Below are 19,204 nucleotides of genomic sequence, written 5' to 3'. Positions count from 1 at the left end.
CAGTATCCTCTGCTCCACGGCCGCCTGAGAGAGAGAGAGAGAGAGAGAGAGAGAGAGAGAGAGAGAGAGAGAGAGAGAGAGAGAGAGAGAGGAGAGAGAGAGAGAGAGAGAATGCCATGGAATAAGAAGCAGGGCGAGATTCCCCCACTGGACGAGGGAGGGGTGGAAACCCTGTGGATGGAACGACTTTCAAGGGGAGGTGTTTACTTCACTCGGAGGAGGGTGTGGGCTCACTCACCGGTGTGTGTTCGGGCTTTGACCCGGGCTCGTGGCTTCTCACGGACTGAAGGCCTGGAGCCCCGGCGATCAGCAGGAATAGTCCAACACCAAAACCAGGAACCAAAGGTGGATGCATATCTCCCGGGAAATACAGGCTCTGTATGAGAGACACAAATCCCTCCGACACTCCCTCCTGCCCTCAATCTTCGCCCTTCCATTCATATTCTCTTTCTCCTCCTATTTCTCTTCTTCTCCAAATCCTTCGTCTATCTTCCTCTCCTCCTTCCCTCCCCACGCATCTCTCTGTACTCTCTGTAGCGCGCCCTCACTCCCTCCCTTCTCCCCTCCCTCTCCACTCTGCCTCCTGTCATACCGGCTCTCCATCCCCCTCTCTTTCTCCCGTTCACCTCCTCCTTACTCTCCCTTTCCCAATCTCTCGCCGAAACTCCTCACCCTCTATTCTCTACATTCCTCCTCCCTGCTCCTGTTTTCCCATTACCTTCCATCTCTCTCCACACACTCCCCCTGCTCTCGCCCCTCTACCCTCTGTACACTCCCGTTCACCTCTTCACCGCTGATCCCTAATCTTCCCCTCTGTTCACTCCCCCCTCTTTCTCCCCTCTCTCAATGTTCTCCCAACACCCACCACTCTAACCTCTCTCGACAAGGCTGTCCCACGTCCTGAAACTCTCTGCCAGTCTTCACTTCCTCTCCCTGCTCTCGGTTCCTCTCTTTATCAGCTGTCCACCTGGTGTTTGCTGTTGTCGGTTTGACCGCCTTCTCATCACGGGTTTCCTCTGACAACGGTCGTTTTCAGCTCAGAGACATAGAGAGTCCTGAACAAGATGGACGAGGGCAAGACTTACGTGAATGTGAAGTTCGGAGAAACGGGCCCACAGTCTCCTTCCAACGGTGAGTGGGGCTGGAAAACGGAGGGGGAGAGCTCCATTCTGTGTTTGATCCCGGGTGTGTGTGATCGGACGGGGAGGGCGCCTCACTGACTCTCACTGTTCTGTCCCCAGCCGAGCCTAATGTATCGTACGTGGAACTTAAACCCTGGACCCTCTCTGTTCCCCGGGTCCGGGCAGGTGGAGGTCAATTTCATCTCTGTCAGTTTGACTGTATTTAGCTGATGTGTTCGTTCAGTAGAAACGCACAATTAACCCTAACGATTAGTCAGAGGGAACCCACGAACCCATTACGTTCACTGTTCTGTCCCCAGCTGAACGGATGGGAGAGGCGATGATGGAGGAGCTCTGTTGGATGGTTGGTGATGAGCCTGCACTCGGGCAGGGGAGTGGAGACCGCGCCAGGGAGGGACGGTATAGAGGGAGTGCTATGGAATAGTATGAAGAGAGCGTGTTGTGGGAAGTGTCGATGAAGAGAGGATGTCATCGGCAGGGCAGGGTGGAGTTTGTACCTTGGGAGGGGTGTTGAGAAGGGAGTATTGAGAAAGGGGCGCTATAAGGATGGGCAGAGGGTAGGAAATACAGAGGGAGGACGGATGAGGATAGAGGACAAAGGGGCTCTGTATAAAAGTTTACCCTAATTCCACACTTTCTTACCTCATTCTCTATTCCCTCTCTGCATCTTCACCGCCCTCTTCCCCTCTCCCTCTTTCTACTACTACCTCAATAACTCTGTCCCTCTTTCCTTTCTCCTCCCTCTCTCTGTCTTTCATAGGCTCTTCTCACTTTGTCTCACACCTTCTCTCCCTCTTCTCCCCTTCTCTCTGGAATTTCACCTTACTCTCTCTTGCCTCCCTCCATCCCTCAACCCTTTTGCTCCCCTTTCTTTCCCTCATCTCTTTCTCCCCACTCTCCCCTTCATTGTTTCTCAATCACTCACTGCTAAAGCGCTCTACCGTCTCCCTTCTATCACACCACCCCTCCCCCTTTCCTCGTCCCGTGACCTCTTGCCCATTCTGTCCCCACACCCTTTCCTTCCTCTTACCCTTTCGCTCTCTTAATGTTCATACCCTCTCGCTGCGCCCCCAATTTTCAACTCATCCCCCACTCCACACACTCTCAGACGGGAAGTAGGGTGGGGAAGATGAGGCGAACTTTAGTGAAAGGGGCTTCGGGTATTTGCCTCATTGGGTTCTCTTCCAAAGAAAGTGCGACCGGCACAGAAGAGACGGTTTCAATTCAAGGTGAGTTGCATTGCAATCCAACCATACATGAATATCCACCAATACAGTCAAACGAGTCTGCGTTACTCCAGGACCCAAATGCCAAACACAACACCAACGGCCACACAATGGCACAGAACCCTCAAAGATAACAAGCAAATGCAGAATATCAGACAAATGCATTCATACAATATGTATGGATTTCATATGTTATTTCATATGTATTTCAGGCTGAGGGGAGAGTTGATACAGGTCTATATCATGACGAGAAACAGAGATAGACCAGGCAACCGGTGCATTTCTCCCCCAGAGAGAAATGGCTAATACCGCGGAGTGGAAGGGGTGAGGGAGTATCTTTGCAGGAGAGGTGAGGGGCGAGGTTTTGTTTACACAGAGAGCGTGGGTGACTGGAATGTGCTGCCAGGGGTGGTGCTGGAGGCAAATCGATGGAGGCGTTTAATCGACTCTTTGTCATGCACGTGGGTGTACAGGGGTTGGAGGGAAATGAACATTGCATGAGGAAAAGAGAGTGATTTGAACACAGAGGATGGAAAGAACAGGGCCGGTTAGATCAGGGAATATGACGATGGATTGACAAAGTAAAGGAACGATTTTTCCACAGACGACATGGGCAGTGAAGGACCCAGAAGGAGAGGCCGATCAGACCCAACCATATGGCTAATCTGCGTTTTAACAGCGACCCTCATTATGACGGGTATCTGCTGGAGGATTCATGGTGAGTTTCACTCCGGTCGCAATGACCAAACCGCAAAGAATAAAAATGGCCACTTTAACAGCGGCACATTCCCAACATTTCCCGGGAACACCCTTCACTGTGATACCAAGACACCGCTCACTTTGTTACTGACGGGTCTCTCAGCATGACCACGAGTCACCGTGACATCGACACAACGCCCACCAACACATCCCTCAACATGATACCGACATATCCCTCAACCTGATGCCAACACAGAACCTAACGTAATAACGATTCAACATAACACTGACACGCCTCTCGACGTGGTGCCGAAGCGTCCCTCACTGTGACTTGCACACATCCCTCATTGTGACACAGACACGTCCATCTCTTTGAAACCGACTCATCTTTTATCATGACAGCAAAAACAACTCCACCGAAACACCGACATAACACTCACCGTCACAAAGACACATCCCTCACCGTAACACCGACAAGCCCTCAGAGCGTCATCCACTCAGTCCTCACCGTGACAACAACACTAAACTTACTGTGACAACGACACATCCACCGTGACAAAGATATTTTTTCTAATGTAATACCAATTCACCAAACACTATGACACAGACGCGTCTCTCAATGCTACACCGTCAAACGTCGCACTGTGACCCCGACATATCTCTCACCGTGACATAGAGATACACCGCGATGTGACCTGGTACACCTCTCACATAGACCCAGAAACACCTATCACAATGACAGCTACACGTCTCTCACTGAAACACCGACTCGGTGTGACAGGGAATCAACTATCACCGCGATACTGACGCAGCCCCCATCGTGACACCATCAAAAACCTCGCTTGTAACCTGATATAACCCTCAGCGTGTCCCTGACACGTAGCTCACGGTGGCGCCGACGCCCCTCACTGTGCAACCAGCACCCTTCACCGTGACACTGACACACCACTCTCCGTGACCCGCTCAGTAGCGTGACGCTGACACACTATAAACGCCAAACATCCTTCACCATCTCAGATCACCTCTTACCGAAACAACAAACTCCTTTGGGAAGAAAATCAGGAGATGAGCAGGACCATGTTGACTACCAGTCCATGAGTTAAACTCAACTTTCAATCAACTTTGAGACAATTACTCACACCTCACCCTGACATAGGCAAACCCCTTACCGTGATGCCGACACATAAATTCACAATGACACCGACATAGTCCTCTTCATCACACGGACACACACCTCAGCGTGACAATATCCCACACACCATGGTCATGACATGTCTCTCACGGTGACACAGACACATTCCTCTCAATGAGACCAGCACCCACACATTATGCAGATACTCCACACACCGGCAGACTACCAGACCCGCCTCTCTGACATTTCCCTCGTCGTGACTTCCAGATACACTTCATTGTGTCCCGGTATACCTCTCGCCGGGTCACAGTGACACCGGCACGTCCTTCACAGCAACTCGGACATGACCAGCGCTGAGGCAGTGAATCGGTCATCACAACGATACTGACACAGACCCCATTGTAGCAACAACAAAACCTTCACCAGGGCATTGATAACCCCTCAGAGTGACACAGACACGCCACTCATGTTTCCGATGACGCCTCTCACTGTGACACACTTCACCGTGACACTGACACAACACTCTCTGTGACCTGTTTGGTAGCGTGCGCTGACTCACGTGTCACTGTAAACGCTAAACATCCTTCGCCATCTCTCTCAGTATCACAGATTCGTCAGTCGAACGAAACATGCCACCGAAACTCTAATCTGTCCGATCTTAAACGAATGCACAACGATCTCCGTCACCAGTTCACTGAGATGGAAACGAAGTACAGATCTGTCAACGAAACCAAGGATCAAATCTGTGGATTTTTGACCAGCAGAAGAGGTGAGGCATCATCCCCCTCTTTCACCCGCTCCTCATCACAGGGCAGGCATGGAGAGAGGAAGCGCCACTCTTCTCTTGACATTACGAGTGTGTCAAGAGTTGGTTTAGAGGGTGATTTACTCTGTGTTTGTCCCGGTGTGTGTGTGATGTGCCTGCGTGGAGGAAGTTTCACTCTATGACTGAATCCAGGAGAATGTGAAGGGACGCTGTGGAGGTGGATTCACTCTCTGTGCGACGCCATGAGTGTGTGTTGGGAATGTCTGGTAGGAGCTTCACTCTGTGTCTGACCCCGGGAGAGTGTGATGGGACGGTGTGGAGGGAGCTTCACTCTGTGTCTGACCCCGGGAGTGTGTGATGGGATGGTGTGGAGGGTGCTTCACTCTGTGTCTGACTCCGGGAGTGTGTGATGGGACAGTGCAGAGGGACATTCATTTTACGTGACACCGGATTGTGTGACTGGATGGTGTGGAGTGAGTCTGACACCATGAGTGTGCCATCGCAGGGGTGGGCGGAACTATGCTTAGTGTGAGAACACGGGGGGAGTGTGATGGGACCGTTCAGAGAGAGATTCACACTGTGACTCGCCAGGAAGTGTGTCATGGGACGTAAGGAGGGAGATTCACACTGTTTTGAACTCGGGAATGTGTGATGGGAACATGTGGAGGCAGCTTCCCCCTGTGTCTGTCACTTTGCTCTGTGATGTGTTGAGAAGATGTGGAGGGAGAATCACTCTTCCTATGAGAGAACGGGAGAGTTTATAAAACGAGCAGTTTGAGATGGGGGGGGGAGGATTTCTTCGGCAGTTTGGACGGGACACGACTGCACGAGCGCGTGAAAGTCTGCCTCTGAAGCAGCGGGAGAGTTAAAAAATGAACAGATTAACAGGGCAACGGGCAACGGAGTAGTGGGAGACAGAGTAGGAAGGGTTTGGCTCTAGAGGCTTCCACGAGCAGAGACTGAGGACGAACTTGCTTGCAGTGACGTAAGGCCGGGTAAGCTCCTCTAATTAATTTAATTAGATTAAAATTAGGTAATGGAGGCAGCAGTTAGGGCAGTCAAGTACTCCGTTTGCAGAATCTGGGAAGTCAGGGCGAGTTCTGTTGTCCCTGATGACTACACCTGTAAAAGGTGCATCCAGCTGCACCTTCTAACAAACCGAGTTAGGGAACTGGAGATGGAGCTGGATCAACTTCGGATCATTCGTGAAGCAGGGGCAGAAATAGACAGGAGTTTCTGGGAGATAGTCACCCCTAAGAGTCAGGAGACAGGTTGCTGGGCGACCGCAGAACATCCCTGTCGCCGTTCCTATCAACAATAAGTACACCGTTTTGGATACTGTTGGTGGGGACAACCGACCAGGGACAATTTGCATTGGTCACGTCTCTGGCACGAGGCAAGGCCCTGAGCTCAGAAAGGAAGGAGCAAAAAGAAGAGAGCAGTCGAGATAGGGGATTCAATAGTTAGGGGGCAGATAAGAGGTTCTGTTTGAGAGATTGAGAATCTCGGATGGTTTGTTGCCTCCCCGGTGCCAGGAACCGTGATGTCTCGGAACGAGATCTGAGCATTCTCAAGAGGGAGCGTGAGCACTCAGATGCCGTGGACCATGTAAGGATCAATGACGTGGATGGGAAGAAGGAGGAGGTTCTGCAAAGAGAGTTTAGGGAGTTTGGTACAACATTTAAGGACGGGACTCCAGGGTTGTAATGTCAGGATTGCTACCAGTGCCACGTGCCAGTGAGGCTGGAAACAGGTGATAATTCAGATAAATACGTGGCTAAGGAGTTGTTGCAGGAGGGAGGGCTTCATGTTTCTGGACAATTGGGTCTTGTTCCAGGGAAGGTGGGGCCTGCTACGACGGGACGGGTTGCTCCTGAACAATAGGGGGACTAAAATCCTTGCGGGAAGGTTTGCTAGCGCTGCTGCGGTGGATTTAAACTAGATTTGCAGGGGGAGCGGAACCAGAGTGATAGAGCAAATAGTGAGGTGGAAAAGGATACAGGTAATCAGAGAACTGCTAGTGCATGGAGCAAAGCCAGATTTAACATATAAAGAGGCTTTGAGGAAAGAGAAACAGAATAAAGAGTATAAATGTAGTAAGGTAGAAGGGATAAAGTGCGTGTTCTTCAATGCAAGAAGCGACAGGAACAAAGGAGATAAACTGAGAGCTTGGATACCTACATGGAATTACGATGTAGTGGCGATTACAGAGATGGCTGGCACCAGGGCAGGATTGGATTCCCAATATTCCTGGATTTCAGTGGTTTAAAAGGGTTAGAGCGGGGGAAAGGGGGAGAAGGGGTGGCGTTAATGGTCTGCAATAACACCACAGCTACAGAAAGTGTGGCTAATGCAGCAGGATCCTCCTTTGAGTCAGTATGGGTGGATGTCAGGAGCAGGAAGGGAGCAGTTACTCTACTGGGGGTATTCTATCGACCTCTTGTAGCAGCAGAGACATCGAGGAACAGACTGGGTGGCATATTTTGGAAAGGTGGAAAAATAACAGGGTTCTTATCATGGATAACTTTAACTTCCCTAATATTGATTGGCACCTGATTATCTCCAATGGTTTAGATGGGGCAGAGTTTGTTAAGCGTGCCCACGACGGATTCCTGTCACAGTATGTTGATAAGCCTACTAGGGGGAGTTCCATATTGGATCTAGTATAAGGATTTAAAGCTTGATCTTGCGGGTGGGGATTGGGACGACGTATTTGCAGGGAAATGTAATATGGATGTGTGTTTGATGTTTAGGGATCTCTTGCAGGATGTTAGGGATAAATTTGTCCCGGTGAAGAAGATAAAGAATGGTAGTGTGAAGTGATAAGTGCGGTGGAAAATCTAGTCAGGTGGAAGAGGGCAGCATACATCGGTTTATGAAGCAAGGATCAGATTGGTTTATTGAGGAATCTCGGGTAGCAGGAAATTAGCTTAAGAAGGGGCTGAGGAGAGCACGAAGTGGGCATGAGAAGGCCTTGGCGAGTAGGGTAAGGGAAACTCCAAGGCATTCGTCAATTATGTGAAGAACAAAAGGATGACCGGTGTGAAGCTAGGACCGAATAGAGATAAAGGTGGGAAGTTGTGCCTGTTGGTTGTGGAAACGAGCAAGGTCCTCACTGAATATTTCTCTTCGGTGTTCACGAATGAAAGGGAACCTGATGACAGTGAGGGCAATACGAGCGAGGTTGAAGCTCAGGACCATTGCTGATATTAAGGGAGAGGAGGTGCTGGAGTTGTTGAAGTACAATAGGACGGATAACTCCCAGGGGCCTGACAGAATAGTCCCCAGGCTGCTCCACGAGGCAAGGGAAGAGATTGCTGAGACTGGCTCGGATCGTTCTGTACTCGTTGTCCACCGGAATGGCACCGGTGGATTGGAGGGAGTCGAATGTTGTCCCCTTGTTCAAAAAAGGAAGTAGGTGTAGTCGAGGTAATTATAGGCCTTACGTCTGCGGTGGGAAAGATGTCGGAAAAGTTTCTTAGAGATCAGATCTACAGGCATTTGTAGAATAATAATCTGATCAGGAGCAGTCAGCATGGCTTTGCGAAGGGCAGATCGTGTCTTGGAAACCTGTAAAGTTCTTTGAGGAGGTGACCAGGCATATAGATGAGGGTAGTGCAGTGGATGTGATCTATATGGATGTTAGTAAGGCATTTGATAAGTTTCCACACGATAGACTTATTCAGGGAGTCAGAAGGCATGTGATCCCAGGAGGTTTGGCTTGCCTACAGAAAGCTGTGTGCCGTGACGGAGGGAGTATTTTCCGATTGGAAGTTGTGTCTAGTGTTGTTCCAAGAGAATCGGTTCTGGGAACCCTACTGTTCGTAATTTTTAATAACGACCTGGATGTGGGGGCAGAAGGGTGGTTTGGCAAGTTTGCAGACGACACAATTGTTGCTGGTGTTGTGGATAGTGTAGAGGATTGTTGAAGATTGCAGAGAGACATTGATAGGAAGCAGGAATGTGCAGAAGGTGTTCAACCCGTAGAAGTGTGAGGTGGTACACTTTGGAAGGACAAACACCATGGCAGAGTACAAAGTAAATGGCAGGATACTTGGTAGTGTGGAGGAACAGAGAGGTCTGGGTTTACATGTCCACATATCCCTGAAAGTTGTCTCACAGGTTGATAGAGTATTTAAGAATGCTTATGGGGTGTTGGCTTTCATAATTCAAGGGATAGTGTTTTTAGAGTCGCGAGGGAATGATGCATCTCTATAAAACACTGGTTAGGCCACACTTGGAGTACTGTATCCAGTCTGGTTGCTTCACTATAGGAAGGCTGTGGAAGCATTGGAAAGGCTACAGAGGAGATTTACCAGGATGTTGTCTGGTTTAGAGAGTATGCGTTATGAACAGAGATAACGGCAGCTAGGGCTTTACTGTTTGCAGAAAGAAGGAGGATGAGAGGAGCCATGATAGAGTTATACAAGATATTAAGAGGAATAGATAGAGTGGCCAGCCAGCACCTCTTCCCAAGGGCATCACTGCTGAATACAAGAGGACATGGCTTTAAGGTAAGGGGAGGGATATTCAAGGGGGTATTAGAGAAATGATGTTTACTCAGAGAGTGGTTGGTGCGTGGAATCCACTGCCTGAGTCAGTGGTGGATGCAGATACACTGGTGAAATTTAAGAAACTGCTAGGCAGGTATATGGAGAAATTTAAGTTGGGGGATATATGGGAGGAAGGATTTCAGAGTCGGTACAACATGGTGGGCCGAAGGGCCTGTTCTGTGCTGTACTAATCTATGTTCTATATCTGTGTCTATTTGACGTGTATGCTGAGGTATTTTCCTCCGGGAGTGTATGATGGATGTTGTGGAGGGATATTCACTGTGCCTGATCCTGTTAATGTGCGATGGGACGATGCTGGGGGCGGGGAAATACTCTTTGTGCCTGACCTCAGGTGAACGTGATGGGACCGCATGACGTGAAATTCACTCTCTGCCACCCACGGGTGTGTGTGTTGGAAAACAGTGCAGGGAGATTCACTCTGTGTATCACTGTTCCTTGTTCCTGATTTCCAGAGCAAACCTGTTCCGAGAATTGGGTCACAAATAAAGACCGGTGTTATTACGTTTCCACGTTTGTAACATCTTTCTACAAAGCGATTCAAGATTGTTCAAACCGAGATTCAAGGCTGCTCGAAATCAATTCAAAGGATGAAGCGGTATGTGTCACAGCACGAGAAGATCCCACAGAAACAAAGGAATCATCACACACTCCCGGGGTCAGACACAGAGTGAATTTCCCTCCACAGCGTCCCATCACACAGTCCCGGGGTCCGACACAGAGTGAATCTCCTTCAACACCGTCCCATCACACAGTCCCGGGATCAGACACAGAGTGAATTTCCCTCCACAGCGTCCCATCACACATTCCCGGGGTCAGACGCAGAGTCAATCTCCCTACGCACCGTTCAATCACTCACTCCCGGGGTCAAATACAGAGTGAATCTCCCTCCGCACCGTCCCATCACACACTCCCGGGGTCAAACACAGAGTGAAACTCCCTCCGCACCGTCCCATCAGACACTCCCGGGGTCAGACTCATAGTGAATCTCCCTCTACACCGTCCCATCACACACTCCCGGGGTCAGACACAGAGTGAAGCTCCCTCCACACCGTCCCATCACACAATCCCGGGGTCAGGCACTGAGTGAAGCTCCCTCCACACCGTCCCATCACACAATCCCGGGGTCAGGCACTGAGTGAAGCTCCCTCCACACCGTCCCATCACACAATCCCGGGGTCAGGCACTGAGTGAAGCTCCCTCCACACCGTCCCATCACACAATCCCGGGGTCAGGCACAGAGTGAAGCTCCCTCCACACCGTCCCATCACACACTCCCGGGGTCAGGTACGGAGAGAATCTCCTTCCACACTGTCCCATCACACACTGCCGGGGTCAGGCACAGAGTGAAGCTCCCTCCACCACCGTCCCATCACACACACCCGGGGTCAGGTACAGAGAGAATCTCCTTCCACAGTGTCCCATCACACACTACCGGGGTCAGACACAGAGTGAATCTCCCTCCACACCGTCCCATTACACACTCCCGGGGTCAGACACAGAGAGCATCTCCCTTCACACCGTCCATCACACACTCCTGGGATCAGACACAGAGTGAATCTCCCTTCACACCGTCCCCTCACACACACCCAGGGTCAGACACAGAGTGAGTCTCCCTCCACAGTGTCCCATCACACACTCCTGTGGTCTGACACACACTGAAGCTACCTTCACAGAGTCCCGGAAGAGATTCCTGTTGTAATCAACTGAGAGAAGCTCGGTATCATAGTTTTCGATTCTTGGCATTAATACAGTAAATTTAAATTTCCCAGAACTTTGTAACCCGCAACCTTGTGGACCAAACCCGTACATACTGGATTGGAAAATGCGAAAACGGGTGAGATTTGGACTGATCTGTCGGGTGAGAGTTGGGTATTGTGATAGTCCTGACGGGAGAAAATAGAATTCGTTTACAGTCTGAAGTAGTTTTGAGGAAAAAGTGAGGGGTATTGGGATTTGTTTGTATCTGTGTAGGGGGTCTCATTTGAGGGCCGACACATATCTGCCAGGGGAAGGACAGGGCAGTGTTAATATTTCGGAAAATGGCAGGGGGCAGTCGGGAGAGATCAGCACACAGGGATTACTTTGGTACTGACGCATGTCAGTCAGGAGAGCGCGGTGCAGTAGGATCATTTTGGAGATAGTCACCGGGCTGTGAGGCGAGGAAGCAGCAGCGGGATTAGATCAGTGAAGGACTTAGATCGCAGGGGCGAGAGTAGGACAACTGCATTAGTTTGGAGAACAGTACAGGGCGAATGGCACACAGTGAGTTAAAGTGATTAGTTCGGAGCTAGTCGCCAGGCTGTGAGGAGAGGGAGGAACAGTGTGATTCGTTTGCTGAATGACATAGATCTGAGGGAAAAGAGCTGGGCAGCGGGATTAGACGGTGGGACAGCGGGTTTCGTTCGGGGACTGAAACAGATCAGAGGCGAGAGGGTGGTCCTGTTCGACTCGTATGGGGACTGACAGAGGAATCTGGTGAGGAAGCGGTTCGGTGGGATTAGTTTCGGGTCACAGGATTGTGGGGTGACATTGGGACCGTGGTGTCTGCCTGGGTACTGACACAGGGCCGTGGGGGGGGGGGGGGGAGAGTTGTTGAATGGGATGAGTTTGGGAACTCACGCAGGCAGTTAGGAGAGATCGAATTCATGGGATTAGCTTGGGGACGGACTTCACTCGGGTCATCTACTGAAGCTGTTTTGTCTCTGTTGAAATTGTTTAACCCTCCTGGATAGCAATGTGGACTGGAGTTTCCTGTACAATGGGTCCTCTGGAACGCCCGCCTGCAGTCAGTGCGGAAGGAGTAACCCTTGTGATCATGATCGGAGTTTCATCTGCGAGAGGTCGGCACCTTTGTTCCCGGATATTCCTGAAAAGATCCAGGGTCTCTGTCAACAGCCAGTGGAGTCGACGTGAATCTAGTGACTACCCCCATTTTCTCCTCCTTCTCTCCCCTTCACTCTCACTCCTAAATCCTGTCAAATTCGCTCCTCACCCTCTCTGCCCCTCCCTCCTACTCCATCTCCTCCTCTTGTCGCAACCATATTCTCCCCATAAGACACTGACAAATCCCTCTCGCCATCTATCCCCTTCATTCTCGCCATTTCCCCCGTCCCGTTCTTCCCCGCTCCCTCTACATTTCTCTCTACCCCCTCTCCTCCCCTTATTTCCTCGAACTTTCTCCGCCCGCACTTTCTCTGCTCCCTCTGCCCACCTCTCACCTCTCTCCCCTTCCCTCCCCCAGGCACTCTGTACCTCCCCTTCCCGTTCTATCTAAACCATCCGTCTCTCTGATCTTTCCCTCTCTTTCTGCTTTCCATCCACTCTCACCTCAATCCTGTGCCGTCTGGTTCTCGATAACCCAATCCTGGGTGAAAGTCTGTGCGCATTCCCTCTGTCTCTGACCTTCTCAGGTTTATGTAACTCTGTAAATAAACAACTGCGCTCCAGGGAACGGAGTCCCAATCTTCCATCCCTCTCTCCATAACTCAGTCCTCCGAGTTCTGGCAGTATCCCTCTAGAACACCCTGTACAATATATCCAGTTCACTGACATTTTGTCCTAATTCAGGGCGGCCTGACCGACGCCTTGTCCCACGGCAACGTGACCTCCCAACTTCTGTATTCGGTGCCCTGATTGCTGAAGACCAGCGTGCCTAATGTCCTGTCCGCCCTATCGGATGTTTTCCACAGGAATCTCTATCTGAGTTATTATCTGAAACTTATAAGGCCTGAAATTAGTTCTTTTGAAGCATCAGCACGGCGCAAAGATGTACAATTAATGTAAACTGCAAATAATAATAAAAACCGCAGAAATGTCGTGTTAGTGTTGCTGCATTGAAAGATGTGATGGCTCAGGGGAAGAAGCTGTTCCTGAATCGCTGTGTGTGGGTGTTCTGTCTCCCGGAGCTGTCAAATACTCCTCCTACAATACGACGTCCAATCCCGTTATCATTCCCGTGAACCCTCTCCAATGTCTCACATCCCCTGTGAGATAAGCGATCGTGACCTGCTCAGCAAACTCCGAAGTGACCTCACCAGTGACGTATTGATCCTGAGAATGACGTCCTTGCTTTTACGTCCCAGTCCTCTCGAAATGAATGCTGTCATCGCATTTGCCTTCCTCACCGCCGGCTCAAGCTGCAGGTTAAACTTCTGGGAAAGCTGCACGAAGTCTCCCAAATCCCTCCGCACCGCAGATTGTTTTTAACCCTTACACACTGTGCCGCTCATGTTTTACCCGTTCTGACATTTGACAACAGTAAAAAGACCCTGAAGGTTTATACTTTTCTACAGGTGCTACAAATGTTTGTACATTGAGGCTGTTCCGGGTCGAATTTGACCCGTATCTATTGAAATGGATTTTAGATCTCTGAAAAATTATTTAAATATTCATCATCCATGTATTAACGTCAGATATGCTATTTGTACATACTAAATAGATCTGCGGTTCAAACTTTGTATAGACACATGTTATTAGGGGATTCTTGGGCCGGCTCAAAATAGACCCAGACCATTCTGTGAATGTATAGAATATAAACAGGTTGCCTGGGTTAAAAAATCCCTCTCTTTCGAAAATGTTCTCCGATTTTATTTCTTTTTTTTTAAATTGCATGACCATCCGCTTCCCGGCACTGTATTCTATCAGCCGCGTATATTCCCATTCTCCTAATCTGTCTGAGCCCTTCTGCAGCCCCCCTGCTTCCTCAACACACGCTGTCGCTCGGTAACGTTGCTGCCGAATGTGGTTTCCGGATGAGGGAGTCTATCATCCCGTTGCAGAGGGACGGTCACCAGCCCGGGATTTGGAGTCGGTGATTAAAACTTGGAGCACGTGCGCGCTGAATAATCCACATCCTGTCACGCGCACTCACAGTGTCCGGGACAGAATTCCAGACGACTGGGATGGCGGAGTGATGGGGTTTGCTGAGAGGGGAGAATGCGGGTGCGGGGGAGGGGGTGGTTGAGCTCTTCTTTTGACTTGGGTAGTGTGTGATGCGATTGTGCGGGTTTTGAGCTGGGGAGTTGCAGTTGAACGAAACAATATTTCAATCGTGAGTGTGTGAAGGGATGGGGAACAGGGAATTCCTTCTGTGTCTGCACCAGAAAGAATGTAATGGGACAGTGTCGAGGAAGAATCGCGTGTTTGACCCCGGGAGTCTGCCATGGGACGGTGTTGAGGGATCTTAACTCTGTGTCTGACCCCCAGAGTGTATGATGGGACAGTGTGGAGGGGGACTCAGTCTGTGTCTGACCCCGGGAGTGTGTGATGGGACGGTGTGGAGGGAGATTCACTCTGTGTCTGACCCCGGGAGTGTGTGATGGGACGGTGGGGAGGGAGATTCATTCAATGCTGACTCCGGAAATGCGTTATACGACTGTGAGTGGGAGCTTCACTCCTTTTCCGAAACGTTGAGACAACGCGGAGGGAGCTTCAATCCTTGTCTGACTCCGAACTTGTGTGATGTAATGTTGGTAAGGGAGCTTCACTCAGTGTCTGCCTCCGGGTGTGTATGATGGGATGGTATGGAGGAGTCTCGCTCAGGGTCTGACTGACGGTGTCAGAGACTCATATATAATTTCCCCTTGGGACAGCCTCCAATCAGAGTTCGGGAGCGGGAAATGTGTACATTATAAACCAGTGCCTCGCGTTTGTTTGAACAACAACCAATCAGCAAGGCGGGTCCATCAGCAAGAGAAAATAAATTTGAAACATAGGAACATAGAAAACCTACAGCACAATGCAGGCCCTTCGGCCCACAAGGCCCGACCTCAAAAAAATTACTAGGCTTACCCAGAGCCCTCAAATTTTCTGAGCTCCATGTACCTATCCAAAATTCTCTTAAAAGCCCCTATCGTATTCGCCTCCACCACCGTTGCTGGCAGCCCATTCCACGCACTCACCACTCTCTGAGTAAAAGACTTACCCCTGATATCTCCTCTATAACTACTGCCCTGCACTTTAAACCTGTGTCCTCTAGTGGCAACCATTTCAGCCCCGGGAAAAAGCCTCTGACCATCCACACGATCAATGCCTCTCATCATCTTGTCGTTATACGATGACTCTCTCAGGTAATATTGGGAGGAAAATAGACCGAATGTTCAGTTCGCAGGAAACTGGGTGACAGTCCGGAGATTCAAAGGGGTTAAGCATCCAGGCACAGTACAACGTCCCCCAGTGGCCAAGCGGCTCAATAACAGGTATACCAGTTTGTATGCCTCTGGGCGGGATAGACGGGTTAAAACAGGGGTGTCAAACTCATTTTAGGTCACGGGCCGGATTAAGCAAAATGCAGCTTCATGCGGGCCGGATCAGTCGGACGCGTGCGAACGCAGCTTTCGTTGCCTCCATTTTTTCAGCCTGCTCTCATGTGTCTCAGTCTCTGCTATAACTACAAAGTGTTTCACTTTTCAAATTCCGTTTCTTATGAAGAAGACTGCCGAGCAAGACTGCCGAATAAACACTAAAAACCCTGAAAACCTGGTACCTGAATAAACTCAGCATTAGCCATATCATACGCCATAGGCGCTTCGATTACTGGGGCCAGCTTTAATAGTAATTTGCTATTATCTCGCGGGCCAAAGATAATTCCACCGCGGGCCGGATTTGGCCCTCGGGCCTTGAGTTTGACATATATGGGTTAAAATGATGAAGTCGAGATATGTCTCGGAGGTTCAGACGACACATGAACATCCATGGATACAGCCGAACGAGCGTGCGTTACTCCAGAAACAAGGTGCAAAGCGCAATATCAGCATTCAAACGCGGAACAAAGCACAAATAATATGGATAAAATAGAAAAATACCAACGGAGCTTGGGGCCCTGGGTTAACTGAATGCCTCGGATATCTGCACTCGACCACAACATAGCCTGTCTTCTGCCGAGCGAACACTGGGGGGCAGCACAGACTCCTGCCTGGAGGCCACGCCAAACCTGCCTGCCGTGCGCAGATCCTTCACTTCCTCTGCCAGCGACCGGCTCTCACAGTTTACACATCAATTTAAGTTGAATTGAGATCTCAGCGGGAATTTTTGCCATTAAAGATGGGTGGGGTGGACAGTAAACTAGAGATACAGGGGGGTAAAAACCGTAATGCCATCACAGATAGAAGAAAGCTTGTTGGAACAGATGTTGGCCTCAGGCCTCAGATGAAGTCAGGAAGCAAAAAGTTGAGCCTGCTGTCGTTCATGTTCTGAGCTGCGCAGGTTTCAATGCAGTAAGTATTGTACTAAATGCAGATGAGCTCAGGGCGGGGTTCAAAGTCTGGAAGTATGAGATTGTTGCCAGTAGTGAGACTTGGTTGCAGGAGAGGCAGGACCGTTAGCTTAATATTCCCGGTTTCGTCTGTTTTAGTCGTGCTAATGATGTTTGATAAGAATAATGGGATGATTTGAAGTACGGAGGGATTTCAATGCAGGGGATTGGGGCTCACACACTGTGGATGGGGAAGAGAGCCGGGAAACCAAGGGGCGGAGCGGATAGGAGTTGGGACTGGGTTTGACGTTTCGGAGAGTCCTGATTAATTTCTGACGTTCCGTTAAAGGAAGTGTGCGGGGGTCTTTGGAGAGGATAGAGAGTGGATTCACCAGAATGCTGTCCGGAATAGAGAGCACTGTCTATAAGAGGTGGTCAGGATTTTCGGTTTCTTTTCTAACGAGCGGCGAAGGCGGAGGGGACAACTGGCAGAGGTTTATCTCACCAGAACAGACACAGATGGACCAGAGAGAGGGTGATGTTACACCCAGGATGAAACTGTCTCATACCAATGGGCATGCATTAAGGTGAGAGGGGTAAGTTCAAAGGAGATGAGGTTGACAAGTTTTTTATTCGCACAGAAACTGGTGAATGATTATGCTGTGCTACCAGAGACGGTGGTGAGGGTAGATCGATAGAGGTATTTCACTGGCTCTTTGACAGATTTGCAGGGAATTGAGAGAGATGGTCGGCAGAAGGGATTTACATTAATTAGTATATCACAAAATTGCGAGCCGAACGGTCTCCTCTGTTCGGTGATTGACGTTCACTGCTCTACAGGAGGGTCAGGGAGTGTTTTGAACTCATGGGATGGGAAACACAGGGGGCGGGGTAGATGAAGGAATATGACGCTGCATTGAGAAACTCAGGGAACGACCTCTCGACATAGGCAGTGAACGATCCACACAGCCTTCACTACTACACAGACACACCCCTCACCGTGACACCGACACAGCCCTCACTACTACACAGACACACCCCTCACCGTGACACCGACACAGCCCTCACTACTACACAGACACCCCCCCTCACCGTGACACCGACACAGCCCTCACTACTACACAGACAACCCCTCACCGTGACACCGACACAGCCCTCACTACTACACAGACACTCCCCTCACCGTGACACCGACACAGCCCTCACTACTACACAGACACCTCCGTCACCGTCACACCGACACAGCCCTCAACGGGACACGAACGCGCCCCTCATCGTGACTCCGACACACCGTCACGACCTTCACCGCAGCAGGGACACAGTCCGCCCCGTATTCATAATTATCTCCCTCTCCACGCGTCTTCCGCAACTTCGTCTACCTTCGCTCGCCTGCAGTACTCCCTCTCTCCATCACAAACACCCTCATTTACGCCACTCCCGGCCCCGTCACCGTCCCTCCCTTACAAGCTGACCCGTCTTCGTGACACACTCCCTGTCTGCACAGTCTCCGTTATCTCCATTCGTCCCACCGCCACAACCCGACTCGGTGCCCCGCTGGATCCCCTGAAGGTGCAGTGAGATTAGTCTGGATAATGACGAGGGGTCGTGGAGAGTGATCGGTGCAGTGGGAATAGTTTGGAGTCTGACGTGGGGCTGCGTGGAGATCCCGGTGTAGTGAGATTAGTTTAGAGACTGACACGGGCCGTGGAGAGAGTGGAGTAGTGGGAATATTTCCAGAAAACTCTCTTGGTTGCCAACTGGATCTATTTTGCTCCTGTTGAGATTGTCTCACCCTTTTTGATAGGAAAGTGGCCTCTCATGTTGTTTACAAGATGAATTCTGGAAAGTTCGAATTCACCGAATGCAAATCGACCAGGAGGAGTTCGTCTTGCAATCGTGATAAACACCGTTTCAACTACGAGACGGAGTGAGCGGTGTTGCCCTTGACGGGACTGGCTGAGTCTACATCCCTCTGCAGTCCCTGGCCACCCTGGGCGTCGTCGACGCCACACCAGTCGGTGATGCGACTGGACAGAGCGACACCCAGCGGACATCCATAGAAATTTACTCGTGTTCAATGAGAGACCAAATCGGCACAAACCCCTGACGTCACAATATCTTCTGTGGCCAGGGAGTTATGGATGGTGTCAACCCAAGTGCAGAGTAAGGTCTGGAATTAACTCAGACTTCGACTCAAAATAAACGATGCCGGTAACTACATCCAAAGTGTTAATCACAACCCACAGTGCTGGAAATGGATCTCCTACGGTTGAGCACTGAGTGCTCAGCACAATCCATTTAATTACAGACATTCCAGGGAGGATTGTGACAGGCAGAAATTGGCAGTCCGTGTCTTAAAGTGAAAGTGACAGGGAAACGCACTCCAAATGAGGCCTCACCAGAGCCTTAAAATTAAATCCTTGCCCGGGAAATGAATGTGAAACTTTTATTAGCCTTCCTCACCACCGAGTCC

General features: G+C 50.2%; 1 protein-coding gene across 1 annotated transcript; it reads left to right on the top strand.

The window, feature by feature from the left end:
* The first annotated feature begins 1,062 nt into the window (after positions 1–1,062).
* On the top strand, positions 1,063–18,662 carry LOC140720736 (oxidized low-density lipoprotein receptor 1-like). The gene is made up of 6 exons (XM_073035566.1): positions 1,063–1,131; positions 2,973–3,086; positions 4,801–4,968; positions 9,992–10,134; positions 11,309–11,373; positions 18,536–18,662. The coding sequence occupies exons 1-6, from the start codon at positions 1,065–1,067 to the stop codon at positions 18,660–18,662; spliced, it is 684 nt and encodes a 227-aa protein (XP_072891667.1). The 5' UTR covers positions 1,063–1,064.
* The last annotated feature ends 542 nt before the right edge of the window (positions 18,663–19,204 follow it).

The sequence above is a fragment of the Hemitrygon akajei genome, unplaced genomic scaffold, assembly GCF_048418815.1.
Source record: "Hemitrygon akajei unplaced genomic scaffold, sHemAka1.3 Scf000046, whole genome shotgun sequence".
Classification (NCBI taxonomy): Eukaryota; Metazoa; Chordata; class Chondrichthyes; order Myliobatiformes; family Dasyatidae; genus Hemitrygon; species Hemitrygon akajei.
Note: the sequence above shows the minus strand (reverse complement) of the source record. Positions and strands in the feature narration are given on the sequence as shown.

What these genes read in the sequence shown, in the direction of transcription:
- LOC140720736 (XM_073035566.1), top strand. Translation starts at nt 1,065, where the DNA reads ATGGACGAGGGCAAGACTTACGTGAATGTGAAGTTCGGAGAAACGGGC. An exon ending in TATCTGCTGGAGGATTCATG is followed by an intron (nt 3,087 to 4,800) that starts GTGAGTTTCACT and finishes CATCTCTCTCAG; the next exon opens with TATCACAGATTCGTCAGTCG. An exon ending in TCAATTCAAAGGATGAAGCG is followed by an intron (nt 10,135 to 11,308) that starts GTATGTGTCACA and finishes TAAATTTCCCAG; the next exon opens with AACTTTGTAACCCGCAACCT.